This window comes from Apodemus sylvaticus, chromosome 8 (assembly GCF_947179515.1).
Source record: "Apodemus sylvaticus chromosome 8, mApoSyl1.1, whole genome shotgun sequence".
In the NCBI taxonomy this organism is placed as follows: domain Eukaryota; kingdom Metazoa; phylum Chordata; class Mammalia; order Rodentia; family Muridae; genus Apodemus; species Apodemus sylvaticus.
This window is the reverse complement of record NC_067479.1, coordinates 60,358,213-60,382,217: the sequence shown is the minus strand read 5'-3', so window position 1 is coordinate 60,382,217 and position 24,005 is coordinate 60,358,213. Positions and strand designations below refer to the sequence as shown.

General features: G+C 40.0%; 1 protein-coding gene across 1 annotated transcript in view; it reads right to left on the bottom strand.

The window, feature by feature from the left end:
- Positions 1-3,114: 3,114 nt before the first annotated feature.
- Positions 3,115-24,005, bottom strand: part of Ppp2r2a (protein phosphatase 2 regulatory subunit Balpha) — a 54,219-nt gene continuing 33,328 nt past the window's right edge. Inside the window, exons 4-10 of the mRNA XM_052191129.1 lie at positions 16,102-16,267; positions 12,722-12,834; positions 11,642-11,819; positions 11,032-11,196; positions 10,103-10,272; positions 7,348-7,439; positions 3,115-4,097 (exon numbers count right to left, since the gene is read on the bottom strand). Of these exons, the coding sequence (XP_052047089.1) occupies positions 3,818-4,097; positions 7,348-7,439; positions 10,103-10,272; positions 11,032-11,196; positions 11,642-11,819; positions 12,722-12,834; positions 16,102-16,267 (1,164 nt within the window). The 3' untranslated portion in view covers positions 3,115-3,817. The remainder of the gene's footprint in view (positions 4,098-7,347; positions 7,440-10,102; positions 10,273-11,031; positions 11,197-11,641; positions 11,820-12,721; positions 12,835-16,101; positions 16,268-24,005) is intronic.

The window sequence follows — 24,005 nt, the reverse complement described above, 5'->3', positions numbered from 1 at the left end:
CACTTAAGTACTTTTTAACTGTCCAGAGAATGGAATTTATACACATCGCTGTTAACTCTGCACAAATGTGCATGAAATCTCTAGTCTTGTAACAAGGTTTATCAGCTCCATCTTTGCAAGGGAAGATTGGTGAGTTCTTGCCCAGAGGCTGGTGATTCCCAAACAACAGTTGGCTTTAGGGTGTGTATCACTGGTCTCCTCTCATTGCAGGGTCTCATCAAACGGGGGATTAACACTTTAAAATTACCGCTTACTTGATCAGGTTTGGGTTTTAATGGCATACCTGTCTATATAGTCCAAAAACACTTTACAAAGGCCGGTCAATATTTAACTACTGCCCCCTAGTGGGAAATTACTGTTGCTGGCCCTATTTCTAAATATTTTTATGCCAGTTTAACTTCCTGCTTGGAGATTCATTGTAGAATTCAAAGTTTTGTGGTTGTCTATGTGACAAGCAAGGTGTTATGGAGGGCGATTTTATGTTAACTTCAAATCTGTAAAGTCTCTAATTCAAACATAGGGCTAGTGCATCCTGAATGACCCAGTATCTTAAACATTTGAGAACACCTCCAGCTTCTACAGATTTACTATACATGATTAAGAATGCTGTGTAAGAAACTATCACACAGCCTCAGCTCTCCATCTTTTGACAGATTAAGGGTTCTCAGTTTAGTAAACTGGTAAGATTCTTCATTAATTAGACACACTTAAATTGGGGAAGAGAGGGGGACGGTCTCTGTAAGTAGCTCTGGAACCTACATTGTAGTCTGGCCTTGAATGCAAGGGATTAGCTTGTCTTTATCTAGAATGTGGTGAGACTTTATAGAGTAGGTTTACCCTTTGCCTCTTGTGTGGTGGGCTGAAGGTGTGCCCACCATTGCAGACCTTTTAATGTCTAGTGTAAGAATGGGCATGCAGGTGTGGAGGGCAGAGGACAACTACTGAGACTCACTTCTGTCACTTAGGTTCTGTCAGCTAACCTCAGATTATCAGGTTTGGTGCCTTTATGCACATCAAGTTCAGTGCCTTTATGCACTGAGCCATTTGATACTGGCCCAGTCGGCAATTTTGGGTAGGGTTTAAATTTCACCAAAAATGCTTTTGCCAGCACTGCTTAGCTATATATGCAAATTTTCTAAAAACAAACATTAATGTAGTAAGTTCCATATGACTGTCTGCATTTCTCTAGGGTTGGTGGGGTGGTTAGGGGTAGCAGTGCAAGCAGAGAGCAGGTTTGATGACCTGCAGTTTGATTTCCAGACTCCATGGTGGAAGACAAACCAATTCCTGCAAGCTGTCGTCTAACCTCCACATACATGTTGTGTCAAATACTCAGGCACCATACATATATACATATAATACTAATATAATAACAACAACACAACAAAGTGTCACGTGTAAGATATAGAGGTTTAAATAAAAAGTTCAAGAATACTTTTTTTTAATTCTGAGGATTGTATATACAACTTGATACAGAGAAGTTAGTTACTATAATGTGTATTGTAGTTTATATATTACCAATGTTTATTGCCCAGCCACCAAGTGAAGACTGACATTTAACCGAATAAGAGCTCTCCCATTCTAGCACTTCAAAATCATTACAAGGGTTAAATATGTATACGGATCATAAGAGATTAGCAAAATCAATCAAGTTGACAAGACATTTATTCTATAAATTTTATTAATAAAAAGTTGACTATAAAATGAGTGGCTGGGCTTAGCTTGCTACATCAAAGATATTGGAAAAACACTTATTACATAGTTTATGATAGCATTCCTGATAGGCATCTTAAGTTTAACAGTTAGGTTTCTTTCAACTATACAAACTAACCCTTATAGTGATGGATGAGAATCATAAAAACTACCATTTGAATAAAAAAAAAAAAAAAGACCTCTATTAACTGCTTGGTGGCTCAAAGCCAAACCATAGGAATGACACCATCCCAAAGGACATGAAAAGTTATCCCATCAAAAATTAGTATTGTTGCTCCTTCTGGATTCACAACTATCCACTTGCAAGCCAAAGAAATAGACAGACTAAGAATGTACCCACAACCCCCAAATAAATTAGTAAAGGTGCCATTAAGAATCAGACATATTGTTTAAATACAAATTCAAATTTAACTCCAAAAGATACAGTAACTTTATTACATAAAATTTCTTCTGTGTACTAAAAATGTTAAGGTACAAGACATAATATTTGTGTAAGTGTAGAGGGAACTGTGGTGGAGCTGTTTAATCATTTTTCATCACTGAAGAACAATAGGCAGTGGGAATATATAAGCACGCAGAGTCCTCTAAATTCAACATTACTGTTCAACCAAAATATACTACCATTCTCATATAAATGCCCACTCATTCATCTTTTAAAAATAAAGTCCATTCTCTCTCCATAAAGCTCCCTGCACGACTGACTGGGACACTCTCCGTCTTTGGCTAGGGCCTCAGCACTGGGACCCTGTAGCTCAGCACATATCTAGTGCATAGGCAGCTCTTGCAGTCCATGCAGCACTGCACCTTTAAAAGCTTGTCCCAAATCTACCTTTGGAAAACCAAAAGACGTATCTATGGCAAAGTACAATAGTAATTCCACAGCAATTAGTACAAACAGCTCTTTAGTGCAGCATCGGGTTTCATCTACCAAGTTACTTCCAGATGGAATTCCAGTCTGCTGCCTGAACAGCGAGAAAAGTCAACTTGTCTACTTGGTATTTCCTAAGGCAAAGAAATTAAGCAGTGGAAGAAGGCTTCAGAGTGAAGCTCTACCACTGTGGTTCTCATTGACAGCAACTTTGTTAACAGATAAATCAAGCACAGACACACAAAAACAAACCAAAAACAAGAACAACAAAAAACCCAAAAAACAAAACCCACCCCAGAACCTTCTAGCATTTCTAGACTGTGAACCTTAACAATTATATATATATTCAACACATGGACGCACAGAACCATGATCCCCTCTGTTGCTCCATGGAAAAGAACACTTGTTAAAAATAGTTCACAAAAATACCAAGGAGACAAGAGAAACCCATTTCATTTCATTTCATTGCGCCCAAGGATATGACACACAATATTGGTTTAAAGAGGTAGATGAAAAATAAAAAGAAAACCAGATTCTCCATTCTTTGTCACTTTTATTCAGTAGTAGTTTTTTTTCCTTATTTTCAGTGCCAGACATGGCAAGGAGTGATTACAGCCAACTTTTATTAAAACATTTGTTCGCAACATATTCCCCCCATTACCACTGACCCCAACTGACTCATTTTTGTGTGCTTTCGTTCTTCCTTTTTTGAATACGCCACCACCAAGACAAGGTGGAAAGGGCAAGGGTGAGAGATGGAGGGAAGAGTCCAGGAGGCCAGAGAGGAGGAATGCTACAAGCCACAGTAAGAATGAGCTGTATTTAATTTAAAAAAGAGGGGAGGGGTGTACCCCACAAATGATACAGTAATGAGGATACACAAATTCCATAGCATGACTGAAGGCGTTCACTGTGTTTGACGTCATCACAATGGAAGGCATAAAAAGTGGAGTACATCAATGCTGACACAGTCCAGTCCAGTCCACCAGGCAAGATGGTGCAAGAAGTCATTAAATTAAAAGTGCCCTTCCCTTCCCTAAATGGCTAGCAGACATGGAAAACAGCCTGGGGTGCATCCACACAGCTTTCTCCATGCGGCTATCAAATGTGTTGTTGAATGGCACACTGTCAAACACTGGAAAGGGGCGCCACAATGGACCGCTCTCTTATAGGTATGAATGCTAGATTCAACTATCTCACTAAGCAGGAAGTGGCTCCTCTGCAGAGAATGCCAGCCTAATTCACTTTGTCTTGAAATATATACAGATTGTTTGTAGTCGCTACAGCAATGATGTTTTCCTTGGGGTGCCAGGCTGTATGAAGGATTTTCTTGTTGAAGTCTAGGCTGTCAACACTAATTTCATCTTTCTTTCGCTTGCCACTTGCACAGACTTTGCGTGGCTTCAAAACTGTGCGAGGCTTATTGTTCTCTCGTGATGCTTCTAGGGTTATATCCCGTTTTGTGTTCCGGTCGAACATTCTGAAGAAATTATTGTAGGATCCAGTCATGACAACGCTGTAAAGGTAGTAGAACACCCAGTCAAACATGTTAACAAGAGACTGTGTATACTGTAACAAGTCAGTGACCATCCTGGCCCAGCATTCTACAGGAAGCTACGTCTCTAAGCTTATTTGAGTTAGGACACACAGGCTGTTGATATTAAACCACAAACATTCAACTGAACAAAGCTAATAGCACCTAAGCATATTTTTCTTCTCATGAGTTACCCCCTGTTTCTAAGGAAGCAAAGTTTCATGATGTAAATTATGGCCTATCTTACTTCTCAGATAATTTTTTTGTTTTTGAGATGAGGTCCCATTATGCATCGGAGATTGGCCTAGAACAGGCAGGGGCCTCAACATTCCTAGTACAAGGATTATAGGCATGTGTTTAGTATGCCAAGTTCAGAAGTTTTATGAATGTTTACAATAGACCTGGTCAAAAACCAAAACGTAAAAAAAAAAAAAAAAAAAAGGCCGGGCCGTGATGGTGGTGCACACCTGTAATCCCAGCCCTCTGGGAGGCAGAAACAGGAAGATTTCTGAGTTCGAGGCCAGCCTGGTCTACAGAGTGAGTTCCAGGACATCCAGGGCTATACACAGAAACCCTGTCTCGAAAAAACCAAATCCAAAAAAACAAACAAACAAACAAAAAACAGAACATACAAACAAAAAAACCAATTTTTGAAATCCTCATGAAACCAACAATCGTGATTCCAAAATTCAGTATGTAGATGACACTGGATTCCTGGCTCCTTTGTCATCCTCCTTCTGGGTATATCCAAGGAAACCTATTTTCTGAAATTACCTTAACAAATACCTTTTCAACTTTCACTAAATATCTTCAACAGCAAATCTTGACATCTGAAACCTTTCCTATTCAGAATGTTGGTCCATCAAGGAACAACAGTCAATCTAAATTAAATTCAAGTTGGTACATGTCTCTGGCAACAAACTGTTTCTTTAAAAATCATTCATATTCCAGGGCTACATCAAAAAACTCTTGCTGGGGAGGTGAGAGAGAATCACATAAGTTAATCTTGTATACCCACACCCCCAGTACCCAGCTTTGTGAGATTTGTATATAGCATGTATTTAATGAAGAACTGCAATGCTCACACTGAGAAAGTCTATAAAATGACTGTTATTGTCTAACACAAAATGCTGTTATTTATGAAAGACAAGAAGACTGAAGGACTCTTCTAGAATAAAAATAAACAAGATGAGATATGACATTATATCACTGTAAAAGCAGATTTCTCTCTGCCATAAAGGGACTGAGACCACCGGCTGGGCCAGTGAGCTCTGTAGACAGCACTGACCAAAGTGAGCATCTAGGTCATAGCTGTGGCAGACAGGGTCTGTCCTTTAGGAAGCAGTGTGGGAACCTTGAGGGTTGGGTGAGTAAGAGCAGTAGCTGCTTTTACAGAGGCCCAGGTTCTGTTCCCAGCAACCCACCGTGGCTCATGACCACCATTTCCTCCAATCCCAGGAGAACTGCAACCCTCTTCTGTGCCCCATTGGCACCAGGCACGAACATGACACACGCACGCACGCACGCACGCGCGCGCGTATATGTATGTATATATATACATGCAGTATCTATCTCTCAGTTGATTGGTTGACTGTGGGAGGTGCCGGTGGGGGTAAGCAGAGGTCAGAGGACAACCTTTAAGACTTGGTTTTCTACTTGGAGGAAGGGGGTGGGAGGAGGGGTTGGGGTTTCCAGGGAGGGGGGGGAAACCAGAAAAGGTTTTACCATTTAAAATGTAAATGAAGATTATATTCAATTAAAAAGAAAAAAAAAAAGAGTTGGTTTTCTTTCCCTTGTGAGTTCCAGGAATCCAACTCAGGCTGTTAGGCTTGGCAGTCTTTTGCTCTATCAGTTATCCTGCCTACCCTTAGAAAGTATTCTTTTTTTTATTTATATGAACACACTGTAGATGTCTTCACACACACTAGAAGAGTACACTGGATCCCATTACAGATGGTTGTGAGCCACCATGTGGGTGCTGGGAAGTTCACTGGGAAGTGAACTCAACCTCTGCAAGAGCAGCCAGTGCTCTTAACTGCTGAGTCATCTCTCCAGCCCCAGAAAGTATTGAGAATAACTTCCTTCATAATGGAAGGAAACTGAGAACTGCTAACCATACAACACACCACACACACGAGTATCTTTTCTTCCTATCTGTCCTTCCGGGTCTCAAGTTTGGCAGCGACAGCACAGGTGCTTAGCCCACAGCAGGCCTGTGAGTAATGTGGCCAGCCTATTATTGGGTCTCATGTAAAACTTGGGTAATTATAACTTAAAAAGTAAAAGAAAAGAAAGAAAAGGAAAGAAAAAACGACAAGGACCCCAAGTTCCAGGGCACCCTGAAACACCTAACACCAAGGAATCCAAATCATATCAAGTTTTTTAAACTCAACTCCTACCAGATAAAGTACCTCTTTAGATACAGACTAAAGTAACTTCAAAATTATGGAGCACAGTAAGCAGGAAGTACTTGCAATAACATATAATTGTTACTTCTGTGAAACGAATGAAGTGGTAATAAGGTACTGCCTCAAGTATCTGCTACCTCAACACTTCTCCAACAGCAACCAAATGAAAATCCACTATCTTAACTAACTGCTGGTATAGCAGAGCTGTGACGTTTTATTTTAAATGTTTCTTGAATTGTTGTATGTGTTACTCAGGCTGGCCTCAAACTCCTGCCTCAGCTGCCCAAGGAGGCAGGACTACAGGCACACATTTTACCTAGCTAGCCATGTTATCCCCCCCCCCCCCCGCCCTTATTAAAAGATTTATTTGTTTGTTTGTTTGTTTGTTTATTATATGTAAGTACACTGTAGCTGTCTTCAGACACACCAGAAGAGGGCATCAGATCTCAATACGGATGGTTGTGAGTCACTATGTGGTTGCTGGGATTTGAACTCAGGACCTTTGGAAGAGCAGTCAAGTGTGCTCTTAACTGCTGAGCCATCTATCTCTCCAGCCCCGCTAGCAATGTTATTTTTTGGTTTACAAAAGGGGAAAAAGTTTTTAAAATAGTAATTTAAGTACCTATAACTTCTTGCTATAGATCTCCTTTGCTTTACATTTACTTTGGAAATCAATGCTTAGTTTTCGTCGTTATGGCTCTGTTCGTTACTAGAGTTATTCAGAGCTACCTGGAAAAAAGTGAGTGGCTGTCAAAAAAACTGAGGCACTATTTTTACCCAATGTAACAAACAAGAGAGATGAAATAGCCAGTTTCTTTCCTTACCTGTCAGACCCATTCCAACAACATTCAAATTTGTCAAATATGCAGTCGTTTTCATACAGTGAGCAAAGTTTACTTCTGAGGTATTCATGTACCTGCAGAGAAAATATATACTGAGTTTTTATCATTCTCTTCTCAAACCAGGAACATGACTAAAAATCCATATACTTAAAGAGTGTTCATACAGCATTATACATCCCTCTGTACTTTTCTTAGTCTTGACCATCTATCTCTTAGGTACACGTTCCTATGGCAGAACTAAGGAAAACTACCTTTCTGGGCATTGCACAACCCCACTAACCCCAACGCTCATGTGTCTGGGGTCCACAGCTGGTAGTCTATTTAGGAAGAATACAGTGATGTGGCCTTTTGGAAGAGATAGAAGACTAGGAATGGGCTTTGAGGTTTTAAAAGCCCAAGCTAGGACCAGGGTCTCTCGTCTTCTGCTTGTAAATGCACCATGGCTACCTGCAGCCCACATTCCCCACCATGAAGACCAGGCTGGTCTCACAGAGATCTGCCCTCCCCCTCCCCCACCCCGCCCCAGTGCCTTGGTCATGGTGTCTCTTTACATCAATAGGAGAATACCCAAGTCAGAAGGTATTTGAAAAGAATGGGTAGGAGACTAACAAAAGAACATTGCGGCAGAATTCCATTTCCACTTCTCAGCACTCAGCCCACTACTGCTAATAAGAATGCTGCTTCCTTGCCTTTACGTATCATTCTCTGAGCACAAATTTAACTTTAGCTTATCATTTCCAGTTACATATACAGCGCAGCAAGGCTTTGGCTTAGTGATGAACTGGTTTCTCTTAGCTTCCACATATCCATATCATTCAATAAAAACTCAGTGGTAAGCCGGGTAGTGGTGGCACACACCTGTAATCCCAGCACTCTGGGAGGCAGAGGTGGGTGGATTTCTGAGTTCAAGGCCAGCCTGGTCTACAGAGTAAGTTCCAGGACAGCCAGGGCTACACAGAGAAACCCTGTCTCGAAAAAACCAAAAACCAAAAACCAAAAAAAAAAAAAAAAAAAAAAAAAAAAAAAAAAAAACAAACAAACAAACAAACAAAAAAAAACCCCAAAACCAAAAAAACCTCAGTGGTAGGCAGCGAGATAGGTGGCTACTAGGTAATGCCTGCCATGAAATCTGATGACCCAAGTCCCAAGATACATAACAGTAAGAGAGCAGAATCCTGTACATTATTCTGATTACCACGTGTACACATAGCACACTCATATACATACACAAATATATACAATAAAACATTTGAGTGTTGTTTCATATTATTTATTCAATATAAAAAGATAATAAATTATAGTTCTACATTTACTAGTATTTCTCAAAAATAATTTTGGAAAGTAAATCGGATAAACATAAAAGTAAATCTGCTATTTAAAAGGCAGTCAAGAAGCATGCACATTTCTACATTAATGGCACTTCCCACTGTATGCAGACAATTATCAACCACTCCCTTTTTGTTGAATGAGACCCTTAAAAGGAAGAAATGACAGCCACCAGTAAGTAACTTGTATTTTATTTATGTTGCCCAGGTTGTCCTCAATCTTAGGGGCTCTAACAAACCTCCTGTTTCATGCCCCTGCATTCTGGTGTTATGTCTGCATACTCAGACCTAAGCTCATTATAAATGTCCACTTTATATAAGCAGTGAGTGATTCTAGCCATGTTTATATGACATTAGGTACAAATTTCTTTTCTTTTTTTTTCATTTTTTTGGGTTTCTCTGTGTAGCCCTGGCTGGCCTCAAACTCAGATTCACCTGCCTCTGCCTCCCAAGTGGTGGGATTACAGGCTTTCACCACCATCACCTTGTTAGTGGAACTGCTACTGACATATTAATGGGAAGTAAAGAAACATCAAAAATAGCCTTCAGTCCTACAGAGGCTAGCGAGATGACCATCCGTGCACTAGCTCTGCCATGATGTGATCCCACTCTCAATCACTAATCCAATTCTACAGGCAGAAGACCAGCTAGTCAAGTCACACACCAGGTAGGCCCTAGCACTCAGCTTCACAAGAGTGCAGCTTTCCCCAAGCCAGACAAGTCTTGGAAAAGACAACTACAACACGCAGCTCTCCTCGTCACTGCCAACTCGGAAAACAAAGCACATTCCCTCTGACTTTGTGACAATGCAACATATTTAGGGGTTTGAAATGCTAAGACTGGAGGAATGTCTCCTAATTGTTCTATATGCACCATGCATGTCCCACATCCAGAGCAGTCTGACTGCTTTCTACACCCTGCTCCATAGGCCCTGCTGGCCTGGCCTGGGCTGCACTGTGCAATTTGGTTTCTACTGCCTGTGATATCACAGATACTGGTCAAGGACGGAGAAACCTGAACATACATTCTGCACTGAAGAGAGACGTCTTTCTAAAGCATATGCTGAGATTTCAGGTCCTTTTAAATTTGAAATAGCCAAAAGGAGCCATGACTTGGCTGATCAGATAGAGTGCCCTCTGCTAAGTGTTCTTCCCAGACCTGCTCCAACCTACACTTCTCACTTCCATGGACAAAGGAGCACACCAAGTTGTCAGTACTGAACCACATGAGTAACAAAATTTAAGTTTACATGCAAACCTGAACAGACAATATACTTTACATAGCCAATGATAACACATTCATGGCTCCTCTGAGTAAAGCTAATGAATTGTGTTCCACTCCAAAGACCCTGTGAGGAGCACCTCAATATACTGTCCATAAGTATATACTCAACAGAAACAAACTGTAAATACCTGGTATGTCTCCACGGGCCTGTTTTCCATATTCAAGTCCCAAATTTTGACTGACAAATAGTCTCTAGTCATCATATATCGACCGCTATGGCTGAATTTTACATCAGAAATAGAGGAGATGATTTCAGAAAAAAAAGACCTGTTGCTGGGATCTTCAGGTTCTTCAAACACTGGAAAAAAGAGGGAAAAAAGTTTCATATTTGGGCTTAAACCATTTAAAAAAGTAACCATTTGAGTGAGGTAAAAATCACAGGTTAGTCCAGAAAAATTAAAACATTTTTCTAGCTTTGGGAACATGTCTCTTCACAAAGTCTCTTGAGAGAAAATGATCACTACAAAATGCAAAACCCTGCTAATAAAGTAGGGAAAGGATTCTGCACAGGACTCCATCGGGCTTTACTTCAGCATGCAGCCTGCCTCACTGCCTCTGTATTATCACTCTGGAAACCACCCACCCCACCCTCAACTGGCATATATTTAGGTTTTTCAAGGCAACAAAACGAAGAAAATAATTTTACACCCCTTCTTTTTGCTTTTAAAATATTTTATTTATTTTTATTGTATGTGTATGGTGTGTACTGATGTGTACAAACAGTGTCTAAGAGGGCCAGGACAAGGTGTTGGTTCCCTTGTAGCTGGTGCTACATACAAATAGCTCTGAGCTGCCATGGTCTTCACTGCTCAACCAGTTCCCCAGCCTCACTCATTTTAAAGTCCATGTTTTCCCAACATTTTATAAAGATGAGACAAACCTGTTCTAGGGAGAAAATGAGGAATAGAAGGGAGGAAAGGACAGAAGCCCTAACTGCATATCATGCTAGAGAGTTTAACCACACCTATACCAACAGACACTCCCACCCTATGGGCTTCCAGTGGAATAAACGCACAGGCTCAAGGCAATTCTAAAGAAAGGGCAGAAATGGACTTACATTTAGAATGCCTGTCACAGAGCGCAGATGCCCTCATGTCACATAACCGAATAGTTCCTTTACTGCTGCTGTACACAAACGTGTTACAGCTGTTGGGATGAAATTCTGCAGCTGTGATCACCTCGGTGAGCTCTTCCATATTGGCGGGCTTAATATCCACGATATCTAGATGGCATTTTATTAAGGAATCTACACTTGGAAAAGGGCAAACACCTAAGATCAAGTATTTCTTCTCAATAACTACTCCTTTTAATGAGCAAACCCCAGAAGTGTTAAAATGTGTTTTCTATCTTTTTCTTTTTTACCGAGAGTTCTTCCCATCTATAGCAGGCTGGCCTAAAACTCCTGCCGCGACACTCTCAGCCCACTGAGTGATGGGACTGAGGCAGCACTGTCACACACAGACAGGAATAAATCTTTTAATCAGTTCCTTAGTCCAACTTTCCCAGTTTTAATTACTTAAAAAGAGGGAGTGGGGAGATACCACACATGGAAAGACACTATAAATTAAGGACGCAAATACATCTAGGAGAGAAGATAAATCTAATAGGGACAGACATTAATTTATTTCTTTACCAAACACCAAACTAAACAAAAATCAAATGGATACTAAAACTCCTGTCTGTAATTTCCAGATGCCAGAGATTAATTCGCAAATCATCTGCTGATAAGTAGGTTTCATAATCACTATTGATAGAAATTGAGTTGATGTGATAGGTGTGGGCATTGGCAAATATTCTCCGTGGACTGGCCTCTACCATTAGATCCATGGGCCTAAATACCGGCACCTGTCAATAAAATAGAAAGTCCACATTTTACAAAAGTAAAATCCTTTTAAACAGTACAAGATTCACATGACTATTATCCTACTTTTGAGAAAACAGGACATAGAAGAATATAATTAATAATGAGATTTAAAAAAAACAAAGACACCGATGTGGATTCTGTTAAGCACTGAACTAGGAAAAAGAAAAATAAACAATGAACAACTGACCTTTTTTTTTTTTTTAAAGATTCATTTATTTATTATATGCAAGTACACCGTAGCTGTCATTAGACATCAGATCTCTTTACGGATGGTTGTGAGCCACCATGTGGGTGCTGGGACCTTTGGAAGAGCAGTCGGTGCTCTTACCCACTGAGCCATCTCTCCAGCCCCCAACTGACCTTTCTTTTCCAGGAAGAAACAGTACTAGTTTACAAGTACACTGGTATAAACTAGCAAATGTTTATGGTTTGAGTTAATGAAACTAAAATGGAAAGCCCAGGTTTTTTTTATTCTTAACACCTTTAGCACAAACTGTAAGATTCTGCCATTTCTATCTTCTCAGCTCCAAAGCTCACTATGTAAGGGTCCAACCCTGAAATTCAAAACCAGTGAACAGCATAGTATAAAACACAGTCCAGCTCTGCCTCTATTAACAGAGACCTCTATAGAGCTGTTCCTGTTTCAATGGAGAGATGCAATGTCCCATAAAGAACTGTTCACCAGCTTGGGGCCAGAGTATACAAATATTGACAAAAATCCAATCAGAGGTTTTTTTCCCCTTTCTTTGAAGGCAGGGTCTTCTTACATCTGTGGCTGTCCTGGAAAACACATTAGGAAGACCAGGCTGGCCTCAAACTTAAGAGATCCACTTGCCTCTGCCCACTGTTCTGGGACTGAGAGTCATTTTAATCATGTACTTACCCGTAGTGTGGTGACTGTAGTAGGATCCCTATATCTTCCATCCTCCTCTTTCAAGTTATAGCCTTCTGGTCTTTTGTCTCTTTCACTGATTTTCCATAATTTTATTGTTTTATCTGGGGAAAGAATGAAGAAAGCCTTAAAAAACAGCAGGAGAAAAATAATTTCCATTTCGATAGAAAAGCCATTTTAATATGCCATCAAATACTTCACCTAAAGAAAATTTTTATACCATCATTCCTCCCCCAAGTCTTTTTGAGACAAGGTTTCAGTGAGTAGTCTTGGCTGGTCTAAACTTTCTACATAGACCACAGGTTTCAAACTCAAAGAAAGATCTCCTTATCTATCTCCCAAGTGCTGGGAGTGCACGTTTCACTCTGTAAACCAGACTTTTCTAGAACTCATATGTAACTCAGGTGCTCTAATAGTGACTAAGACAAGGCTCTTAAATAATTTGTAACACTATTCAGTGTTTTCAAATGTAGGCAGCTAGTGTGTTTAGAGATGCTGCCCTCTCTCTATAGATACAGAACCAGGCCCCCTGAACCAGCCATAGGAATTCCTAGTAGCCTCATCCCAAAACAGTCTCCAAGTGCTTAGTGCCTAAAGTAAGGTTCATCAGAATTGAGCCTGGTGGCATACTCCTATATGACCCCATCTCAAAACCAAATAAAGGAATGCTTATTTAATGACAGTTTTGCTAGAAGAAAAAAACAGTGTCTAGGGAGGCAGCTGCATTTGGACATACATAAATGAATGGCAATTAATGGTCTACAATGAGAATAAAGGTGGAACCTGAGCTCGCAGTGGGCCTCATCATTCACTATTGTTTCTACCTGAACTCTTTACTTTTTTGTTTGTTTTTTGTTTATTAAGACAGGGTTTCTCTGTATAGCCCTGGCTGTCCTGGAACTTAACTCTGCAGACCAGGCTGGCCTCAAACTCAGAAATCCGCCTGCCTCTGCCTCTCACGTGCTGGGATTAAAGGCGTGCACCACCACTACCAGCTCTACTTGAACTCTTGAAAGCCTGTACTTAAACTTCCCCTTTAGAAAAAGTAAAAATATGAAATGAACTACCATGAAGTAGGCCTTGTGACCCAAAGTATGGCAGAAAGATCCCACATTCAAATTTGCTTGAGCTAGGAAATAAGTTCAAGACCAGCACATGAAATATGAATCTATTTCAAGGAGGGACGGACGGCCGGAAGGAAGGAAGGAAGGAAGGAAGGAAGGAAGGAAGGAAGGAAGGAAGGAAGGAAGGAAAAGAAAAGAAAAGAAGGTAGGTAACCAGATATAATGTCGCACACCTTTAATTCTAACACTCAAGAAACAAGGGGAAGCAGAGCTTTGCAAGTTCTAGGTAAATCTGGGCTACATGGTGAGTTCCTGTCTCAAAAAAAGGGGTGTGAGGGTGGGGAGAAGACCCACCTCTGGAGACAGAGGTCAGCGGTGGAGTACCTGCCTAGCTTGCAATGTGTAAGGCCCTTGACTGTGAAATAAAACATTCCAAGCCACAAACTCTACAATGTATAACACACTTCCCAGGGACATTTGTTTCTAAAAGTTAAAAAAAACAAAACCAAAAATAGTATAATCATGTATTACTTGATGCAAAAATAAATAAATAAAATAAAATAAAATAAAAGTGTCGCTGGGCAATGGTGGCACAGTCGTTTAATCCTAGCCTCGGGAGGCAGAGGGAGGAGGATTTCTGCGTTCAAGGCCAGTCTGATCTACAGAGTAAGTTCCAGGACAGCAAGGGCTACACAGAGAAAAACCTGTGTGTGTGTGTGGGGGGGGGGGGGGGGGGGAGGGGAGGGGGTGTGTCTAAGTACTACTTAAAGTACCTCAGTTTACCACATTAAATCAAAATGTAAGCAAGACTAGAAGCTATTATATGGTGCCTCCACCAAGGATGCCACATGTTACAGCCTGGTTATGTTACTTTCTTTCAGGAAGAGGTGAGTGAGGAGGAATACAGTGATGCGGCATGCCAGTATTAGGGAGGCAGAAGTAGGATATCAAGACTTCAAAGTTAGTCTGGGCTACAACGCAAGACTGTCTCATTACCTCCCTTAGCTCATAAACACAAAGAAAATACCATCTATGTAAAAAGAGAGGAAGGCGGAGAGTAAAAAAAATTAACTGAGAAAGACAATGGGTCTCCAAGGAGGCATGGAGTCAGGAGTGGCAATGATTTCTGCACTGCACTCCACTCCCAAAAATTCAATACAGAAACCACGGGGTAAAGAGTACACGTAGGGGACTCTGAATAGCTCCCACTGCCACCCTAAGTAGTCAGGAGGCTCAGGCTGTGCAAATAGAAAGATGTAAGTGCTAAGATTTGCTTCTATTAATAGCTAGATGAGAAAATGTGAGATTTCTGCTAACATGTGTCAGCCTAAAAGTTTTAAGAGACCATTACACCCAGATCGCCAACTATAACCCCTATCTCTTCAATCTCGAGGCCCTGATTGATAAACCAAGTCATGTACATACATACATATATACATACGCACACAACTCTTTTTTTTTTTGGAGACAGGGTTTCTCTGTGTAGCCCTGGCCGTCCTGGAACTCACTCTGTAGACCAGGCTGGCCTTGAACTCAGAAATCCGCCTGCCTCTGCCTCCCAAGTGCTAGGATTCACAGGCGTGCGCCACCATGCCCGGCTAGGACTCAACTCTTAATTAGCCATACAGAACTTCAAAAGTTGGCCAACATCTCACACAGCTCTAACTCTTTCTTTTTTTTTTTTTTGGCTTTTTTGGATTTGATTTTTTCAAGACAGGGTTTCTCTGTATAGCCCTGACTGTCCTGGAACTCACTCTGTAGACCAGGATGGCCTTAAACTCAGAAATCTGCCTGCCTCTTCCTCCCAGAGTGCTGGGATTACAGGCGGGCGCCACCACTGTAATCTAATAACACCTTTCCTTACGGAAGTATAACTAATGAGAAGAATCTTCTTCCACCCATATGGCTTATAGAGAAGAAAGTGATAAGCTAGCAAAAGTCAAAAGAAGGGTCCCCTCCTAGAAATTACCTTCTGTAGAGTTTGGAAAGGAAGAGGAAAGGAAACACTTTCTGAGTATTGGTTCTACCTGCCAAGTTACATGTTAATATACATTCATAACAGTGCTGTAACAGACACTGCTGCCTAAGTCTTTTGGTAAGGAATATTCAACTCAGTATTAGGGATCAGCCAGAGGAGACAGAAATAAAACCAGCCTAAATAAAAATTGATACCCATAAATCTGAAATTTGCAAGTTAACAATAAAAGAAGCAAAAGTAGTAGACTTTACACTCTGTACAGGGAAAGGCTGTATCCTCTCTAGGGCCTGTGCCCATGTGGTGTCTGAAAACAAAAGATGCACACTTACCATTGGTAGACAATAAAAACTGGGCAGCATTTTTCTGGGGTAACCACCTAATTTTGTTGATCTTTTCTTCTATTTCTAAGCTTTTCAAGTAGTCGAATTCTGGCTCATGGCTCTGGAAGGTGCTGTAAACATTGTATTCTCCTCTGCTATGAGACTGGATTTTGTTCTACAACAGAAAAAAAAAAGTATTTGGACTATGTTGAGAAATATATCAAACCATAATCAACTCCAAGAGACTCTGAAAATTGTAGATACCTCAACTAGGCAGCTTTATCGTATATGCTATTGTACTATTTTCTGTATTTAAAGGCCTTAAAGGAGAAAGAAAACTTTATAAAAGAGTAAGAAGGAAACACTTAAGTAAGTTTCATTTAATAGGGGAAACAGTAGACCAAACACAAACTGCTTTGATTAACTTGTATATTAAAAAGCATGGTTATAAGCCGGGCGTGGTGGCACACACCTATAATCCCAGCACTTGGAATGCAGAGGCAGAGGCAGGCAGATTTCTGAGTTCGAGGCCTGCCTGATCTACAGAGTGAGTTCCAGGACAGCCAGGACTACACAGAGAAACCCTGTCTCAAAAAAATAAAATAAAATAAAATAAAATAAAAGCAAGCATGGTTATACTGTTAAAGAAGAAAACTGAACACCCACAGTAAATAGATACCATTTAAAATGTAAAATTAGAAAGACTGCTCAGAAACATCTGGCTGAAACACATTTTGTCTGCTCTGCTATCTAATGTGATGTTTGATCTTCTTGTCCTTTCTGAAACCTCCTTTCTGTATTTCTCTACTGAAAAGCCCTTAAGAAAGGTGCTCTCATAAATCCAACAATCCATGTCACCCCTTTGCTGTCAACTAAGTAAGTAACAGCATCCTGGCAATGCCTGCCTGAAACTCTGCTTCATGGTTTACTCTGAGTTCTTTCTGATCACAGGGACTCTACACACTGATGCTTAGTTCACTTAGTGCCAGTCTGCCGATCTATACTTGTTCAGTTGAAGGGGTTGTATAAACACTACTTGTGAAGTGCTTCAGTTAACACTGGTAGCCTAGCAAAAGTAAAAATTATAATCACACAATTTCATCTTGTGACCTATCACACAATTAGAAATACTTTCATAAAAAAATTTTTAAAAAAAAATTACTAGAATCTTTGGGAAAGTAAATTAAATGAAAATATGTGTATTAATAAGCAATCACTTTAATGAAAACCAAGTTATCAAGTGAGATGTTTACAGCTAGCAAAATAGCCATCTTCTCATCCACAGCAGAAGAAACCTGTTAGATTATCTTGAAAACACATGCTTCGGTTTGTTTCCTCCATCAGTCAGAGCTGTTCAGTCACTTATTCTTGCACACATCAACCATTAATGAATGGGCTGGTCAAAACTTTTCAGAATGTACCAAGAACATATCCAACCTTGGTGTGTGTTGGTGTGCCACACTCATATGCCAAATTTCATTAATTGCTTTTTCTGTATACTCAAATATCACATGCTGTCAATCTTACACATAAATTTACCCAAAGTTTCATATGAAATAATATGAATCTATAACTGAGTTATTATTGTGAATACTACTTTAGTTTTTCGTAATATCATATTTAAACAATGGTATATAGTACTATGACTATCTAAGGCTTAAAGGGAACAGAATCCCCTGTGTCAAATGTCAAGTACCCAGTGTACAGAAGTCACAAACTGAATTATTTCATGAAAACCATAAACCTTATGAAAACAAACTTTTCAGAAACAGAATACCATCATAAAGATTTAAGAATCTCACACAAGGTTCACAGCTGATCTATTTCAATTTATTACAAAATTTAAAACAAACAAACAAGGAAGAGTGTGGTAGCTGTAGACTACAAGAAATACCCTTTCCCTGAAGGGAAAAAAATTTACCTGAAAAAATTTTATTTTAAGGTTAAAAGAAGCCAAATGACACTACACTACAAAGAGAAACTCAACTCCCAAGTCAAAGTAATAGAATAGATGGCCTAGCACTTAAAAAACAAAAACAAATAAAAAGCCTGCTCAGACTGCAGTGAGCTTGCAGCCAGCCTGGGCTTTTCCTCCAACAGAAGAACCTATGCTTAGGTTAAGCAACCACGGCAGTTCTGTTATCTAATGGGGACCACAGCGGTGAAAAGTATGAAGAAAAGGACATTGTCTTACCTTCAACACACATCAACATCAGAAGGTGACTTTCTGGGATTCACTTAAAACAAAAAATGAGGGCTGGAGCGATGGCTCAGCGGTTAAGAGCACTGACTGCTCTTCCAGAGGTCCTGAGTTCAATTCCCAGCAACTACATGGTGGCTCACAACCATTTGTAATAGAATCTGATGCCCTCTTCTAGTGTGTCTGAAAACGACAGTGTACTCATATAAATATAATAAGTAAATCTTTTTTTAAAAAAATGAAATAAAAATAGTTCTCCATCTCAGAAAATTATGATGCATTCTAACATGTTCTGTGCTTGAGTTTTCTTGCACGGCCTTTTAAACATCCCTGTTTTCTTAGTTTTTGATTACCACAAAAATCTATTTTCTTCACCATGTGCGCTCTGTGTAAAATTTTGCCTAACAAATTTACAAGTGGCTTATCCTCAACATCTGTATTAGTGTCTGGAATATAGTGAGCCTTCAATTTCTGCCTGGGGAACAGCACTTGGAACAGAAAGAACTTAGCGAAATGCATAAGCATAAGCAAACACAGAAAAAAGCTTCGAAAGACATAATCACCAAAACCAGTACAAAACACAAACCTCACATTTCCATACGGCAACAACAGAAGAGAACCCCCAACACAGAAGTCTGTCCTAACAAGCCTCACAGGCCAGTATGAAAGGTAGAGCTACACTGTACAGGGACAAGGAGACACAAAGCCACACATGCTAAGATTCTTGGATTCTGACCATGGTGGTCTTGTGCCAATCTACTGGAAGGCCACCGCCTATCTCAAAAACACATCACAGATATAAAGGTGAACACACCATAATTCAAGGACAATAGTGTCAAAAAGCTGTATTCTACCTGCCACAGGTTAACCACTAGCCACAAACTGAATACCTAAAATACTATAATCAAAGGGAAATTCATTCACTCAATTCATTCATTCACTCCAGAGTTTTGCTGTATAAATCAGGATTGCCTCAAACCTGTGATTCTCCCACACCAGCCTGCCCTGTGCTTGAATACAGGTGTGCACCACAATGGGGTCAACAGCTCTCTCCTTTGCTCATTCACTCACTTTTCAGCTTTTAGAATGGGGGTCTGTTGGTTATTTTCATGAGCTGCACTACTGTGAAGTCCAAGCCCCATCCATTTTACACCTTCCATATGCCAGCACTTCTAAAATGGCATTAGAATGGAGGGTGTGGTCACTAGAATCTCAGGTGGAGGCTTTGGGAATAACAGCAGTATTACCACAAACCTAGGTATCATGTATTTAGGAAGAGACAGATTACAATCCAGATACAGGAGGCATTCTGGACACAGACACCCAGAAAGGAACTGCCTCCATCAAAACATAATTTAAACAACAAATACACAAAACAAAGAAAGTAATCTCAAAGCAAGTATGAATCCCAACTCACATATGGAGGCAGCTATAAAACAGAAACTTGGAAAGCCAGAAGGGCTCAATCCAGAAAGATTATGAATGTCAATCGCGACTACTACATCCAGAAAGCAATCTCTCATAATGGTAGAACAAAAATTTTCTATGATTAAAATGGACTAAATAAGCCCGGCAGATCAAGGCCAGCCTGGTCTACAAACCTGTCTCAAAACAAAAACAACAAAAGACTAAAGCAATATATGACCTGAAAGTCAGCTTTACAGAAGATATCTAAGGAAAAGTAAACTGATGTACAAGGCCACAGGAAGACTAAATCAAACTAGAGTAATAGTTAAAAGGAGACAAAGAAGAAAACACCAAACACTACAAAAGCAACAAAATAGCAGAAGCAGAGAAACCTTGTCTTAAAACAAACATCTCCCAAAATGGGAACTGAAAGACAGCTCAGCAGCACCTCTAAGCTTGCCTCTAAGCCTAACAACCAAAGTTCAACTTCCTAAATCACCATGGTGAAAAAGAAAAAAAACCCTACTCCACATGTGGCATGTGTACAAATATACACACCCTAAAACATACTTGATAGTTTGAATAAAAATGGCCCCCACAGGCCAATATTAGAGTGGGTGTGGCCTTGTTGGAGGAGTGCCTCAGTCTCTTCTGGCTGCCTGCCCTTCCAGATATAGAACTTTCAGCACCATTTCTGCCTGCATGCTGCCGTGCTTCCCACTATGACGATACTGAACTAAACCCTGAAACTCTAAGCCAGCTCAATTAAATACTTTTCCTTTATACAAGTTGCTATGGTCAGGGTGTCTCTTCACAGCAATAGAACTAGACTCAGACAGACAGACAGACACACACACACACACACAAAATAATTTTAGCCAGGGGTTATGGCATATAGCTTTTACTAGGTATATGCCACAATTCCTGGCTAAAACTATAGTCAAAACTACAGCCAGGATACATAGCAATACCCTTTCTTGTTAAAATGTTTTTGTTTTTTTTTTAAGATTTATTTATTATATGTAAGTACACTGTAGCTGTTTTCAGACACACCAGAAGAGGGCATCAGATCTCATTAAGGATGGTTGTGAGCCACCATGTGGCCGCTGGGATTTGAACTCAGGACCTTTGGAAGAGTAGTCAGTACTCCTAACCGCTGAGCCATCTTTCCAGCCCCTTAAAATGGTTTTAAAAAAAAAGAAGACTCCCAACCAAAATAGGTCTAGAGTTACATGGATTCACTGGAGACTATTCCTAGATCTTCAAAGAACACCAATGTTTTTTTCCAAAAGCATTCCATAAAATAGAAAAGGAAGAGATATTCCAAAGTCTTTTTATTAGTATTACATTGACATCAACACCAAAGATGTAAGAAAAATATATCCCAGAATAACTACCCTGATGAACTCAGAAACAACCCTAAAAAAGAACAAACAAAACCCCAACCTAAAACTCTTGTCACCTGAATCAAGAACACAAACAGATCAAGTTGGCTTCATTCCAGAGAAGCAGAGGCAGATGGTTCAACATATATACATCAATTAATTATGAATTACACAAAGGGACTATAGGACAGAAATCACATAGCCATCTAAATAGATGTAGGAAGGGCTTTTGAGAAATTTCAACATCCTTTCATGTTAAAGTCCTGAAAATAACTAGAATAGAAAGAATGTACTTTAACAAAATAAAGGATATATAAGACAAACTTATAACCAACATTAAAAGAGGAAAACCTCAAAGCATTTACAATAAAACCAGGAATAAGACAAGGTGCTTCCTTTCTTCACTCCTATTCAATACAGTGATATAATTCTTACAGGGCAGCAAGAGAACCAGGGGCTCAGTGGGTCACAGCACTGTCCCAATCTTCTAAAGGACCCAGGGACAATAAATACCCAGCTCCAACTCCAGTTCCAAGTGATCTAATGCCCTCTTCTAGGTTTCATAGGCAACAGGTGTACACATGGTACAACAGGCATACATTCAGGCAAACCATCCATAAGCATTAAAAAAAAAGGGAACCAAATAAAAGGAATACAAACAAGAGAGGAAGAAGTCAAAAATTCTATTTGCAGATGATGATTCTATACCATTAACCCAAAAGACCACGGGAAAACTCTCAGATCTGATAAACATGTGTGTGTGTGTGTATGTGTAAATTAACAAGATAATAATAATAATAATAATAAATAAAAAAATCAGGGGAGCAACCCCACTCAATTGCTTAACACCAATATGAAAAAGCTTTCCAGAACCTACTATTTTGCAAATATATATATATATATTTTTTTTTTTTTTTGGTTTTTTTTTTTAAGGATTTGGTTTTTTTCCGAGACAGGGTTTCTCTGTATAGTCCTAGCTGTCCTGGAACTCACTCTGTAGACCAGGCTGGCCTCGAACTCAGAAATCCGCTCGCCTCTGCCTCCAAGTACTGAGATTACAGGCATGTGCCACCATGCCCAGCACAAAAATATATTTGTATGTAATAATTTTTAGTATAAAAACTTTATACCAAATTTCAAAACAATGGGTTTGAAGGATGCCTGGGTTGGGCAATGGTGCAACCAGAAGATACAGGTTATGAAATGAAATTTTCAGTCCTCGGACTGGGTTACCTCCCTACAAGACAATAGTCAGGGAGGCCCCCAAAATAACACAGGCTATTGTTATTGCAACTGGCTAGCCACCATAACTAGATGGAAAGACCCTACTGCCCAAACCAGACTGATTGTAGGACAAAGAAATGAATTTGGAACTAATGGAGAAATTTCCCTACTGGCTAGCTTCCATGGAGGAAAGATACTAACTATATAAGCTGCTGGGGAAGAAGAGACATCAGCGTTCTTCACCAGCATTAGTCCTTGCCTGCTACAACACCAACCTTAACAAGGAAGACATGCTCACTAACTACAATGTAATGGCTGTTACAGAGGTACAACTCTGTAACATTTAACATTAGTAGTGGAATTTGAGGTTTGTGCCACAGGAAGTAATTCATGTGTGGAGCTGTAAACTTGGCCAGAGGCCCATGGCTAAGAAGGTCACAGGCTGAAAGTGGAAGGGGTGGTCCTACTATGTCATTATGCTAAATGCTCATGCTATCAAACTGCCTTCTAAATATTTATGTTTATGCCCATAGATTAGTTACACTCTCTACTTAGGCCTTGGAAGCTTCTTTTTGCAGTGGGTAGCAGTTAATAATAGACTAGCAACTGACCAAAGCACCAAGAAGTAAGCCACTATGAGTGTTCTGCCCACCCTTACCCTCACCTCAATAAACACCCTAAAAAGGGTGGAAAGAATGCACAGCTAGAAGTTGAGAAGGATTCTGTGAAATGTTTTTCTGGACAAGATTAAGCCATAGCACTAGTGAATTCACAGCAGAAGTGGTTACCTGCATAAGACTTAAACAAGGATCATGCCAGTCAGCATTTCAGCATGAATGCAGAAGGGATTTGTGAGGTTCCATCCTTAGCTGAAGATCTACTGGCAGTTGGTGAAGGCTGGGGGAGAAAGGAGTCATTTTTCCTTTCAGGATGCGGCCAATGATAGGTTGCCCAGAGCCCTGTGGATGGGCTCACAATCACGTATACATATGGGCAGCACTAACTGGACTGTGGCGATTAACAGGAGGAAGGAGAGGAGACAGAGACAGGAAGGACTAGTGCAAGGTATAAATAAATGTGAAAATATGTACATAAGAATGGAAATCTCAAAGAACAAGAAATATTGGTTAAAAAGAAAGAAACCAGCAACAGTGGTACACACCTTTAATCCTAGCACTGAGAATAGAGGCAGGAGGAACTTTGTGAGTTCAAGGTCAGCCAGGTCTACAGCTAGGTAAGCTAGAGTGACAGTAAGACAAGAATGTCTCAAAAGAAAAGCAAACCAGTCATAGCAACTGCTATCCCAACTGAACATCCTTGCAACCACAAGACCCGTTACAAACCAAAAAGCAGCCTAGACCTTTCTAAAACCTGTACTCTGATCATCAAAAACAAAACTTGAGCCAAGCAGTGGTGGCGCACGCCTGTAATCCCAGCACTTGGGAGGCAGAGGCAGGTGGATTTCTGAGTTCCAGGCCAGCCTGGTCTACAGAGTGAGTTCCAGGACAGCCAAGGCTACGCAGAGAAACCCTGTCTTGAAAAACCAAAAAAAAAAAAAACAAAAACAAAAACAAAAAAAAACCTTGTATATTTCTTTTGTTCTCAAAGCTATTTTAAATTGTAAAACCAAATTAGGAAGATGTGTAATCTACTTTAGAATATACTTTAATGATTTATTGACCACACCATGGCTATAA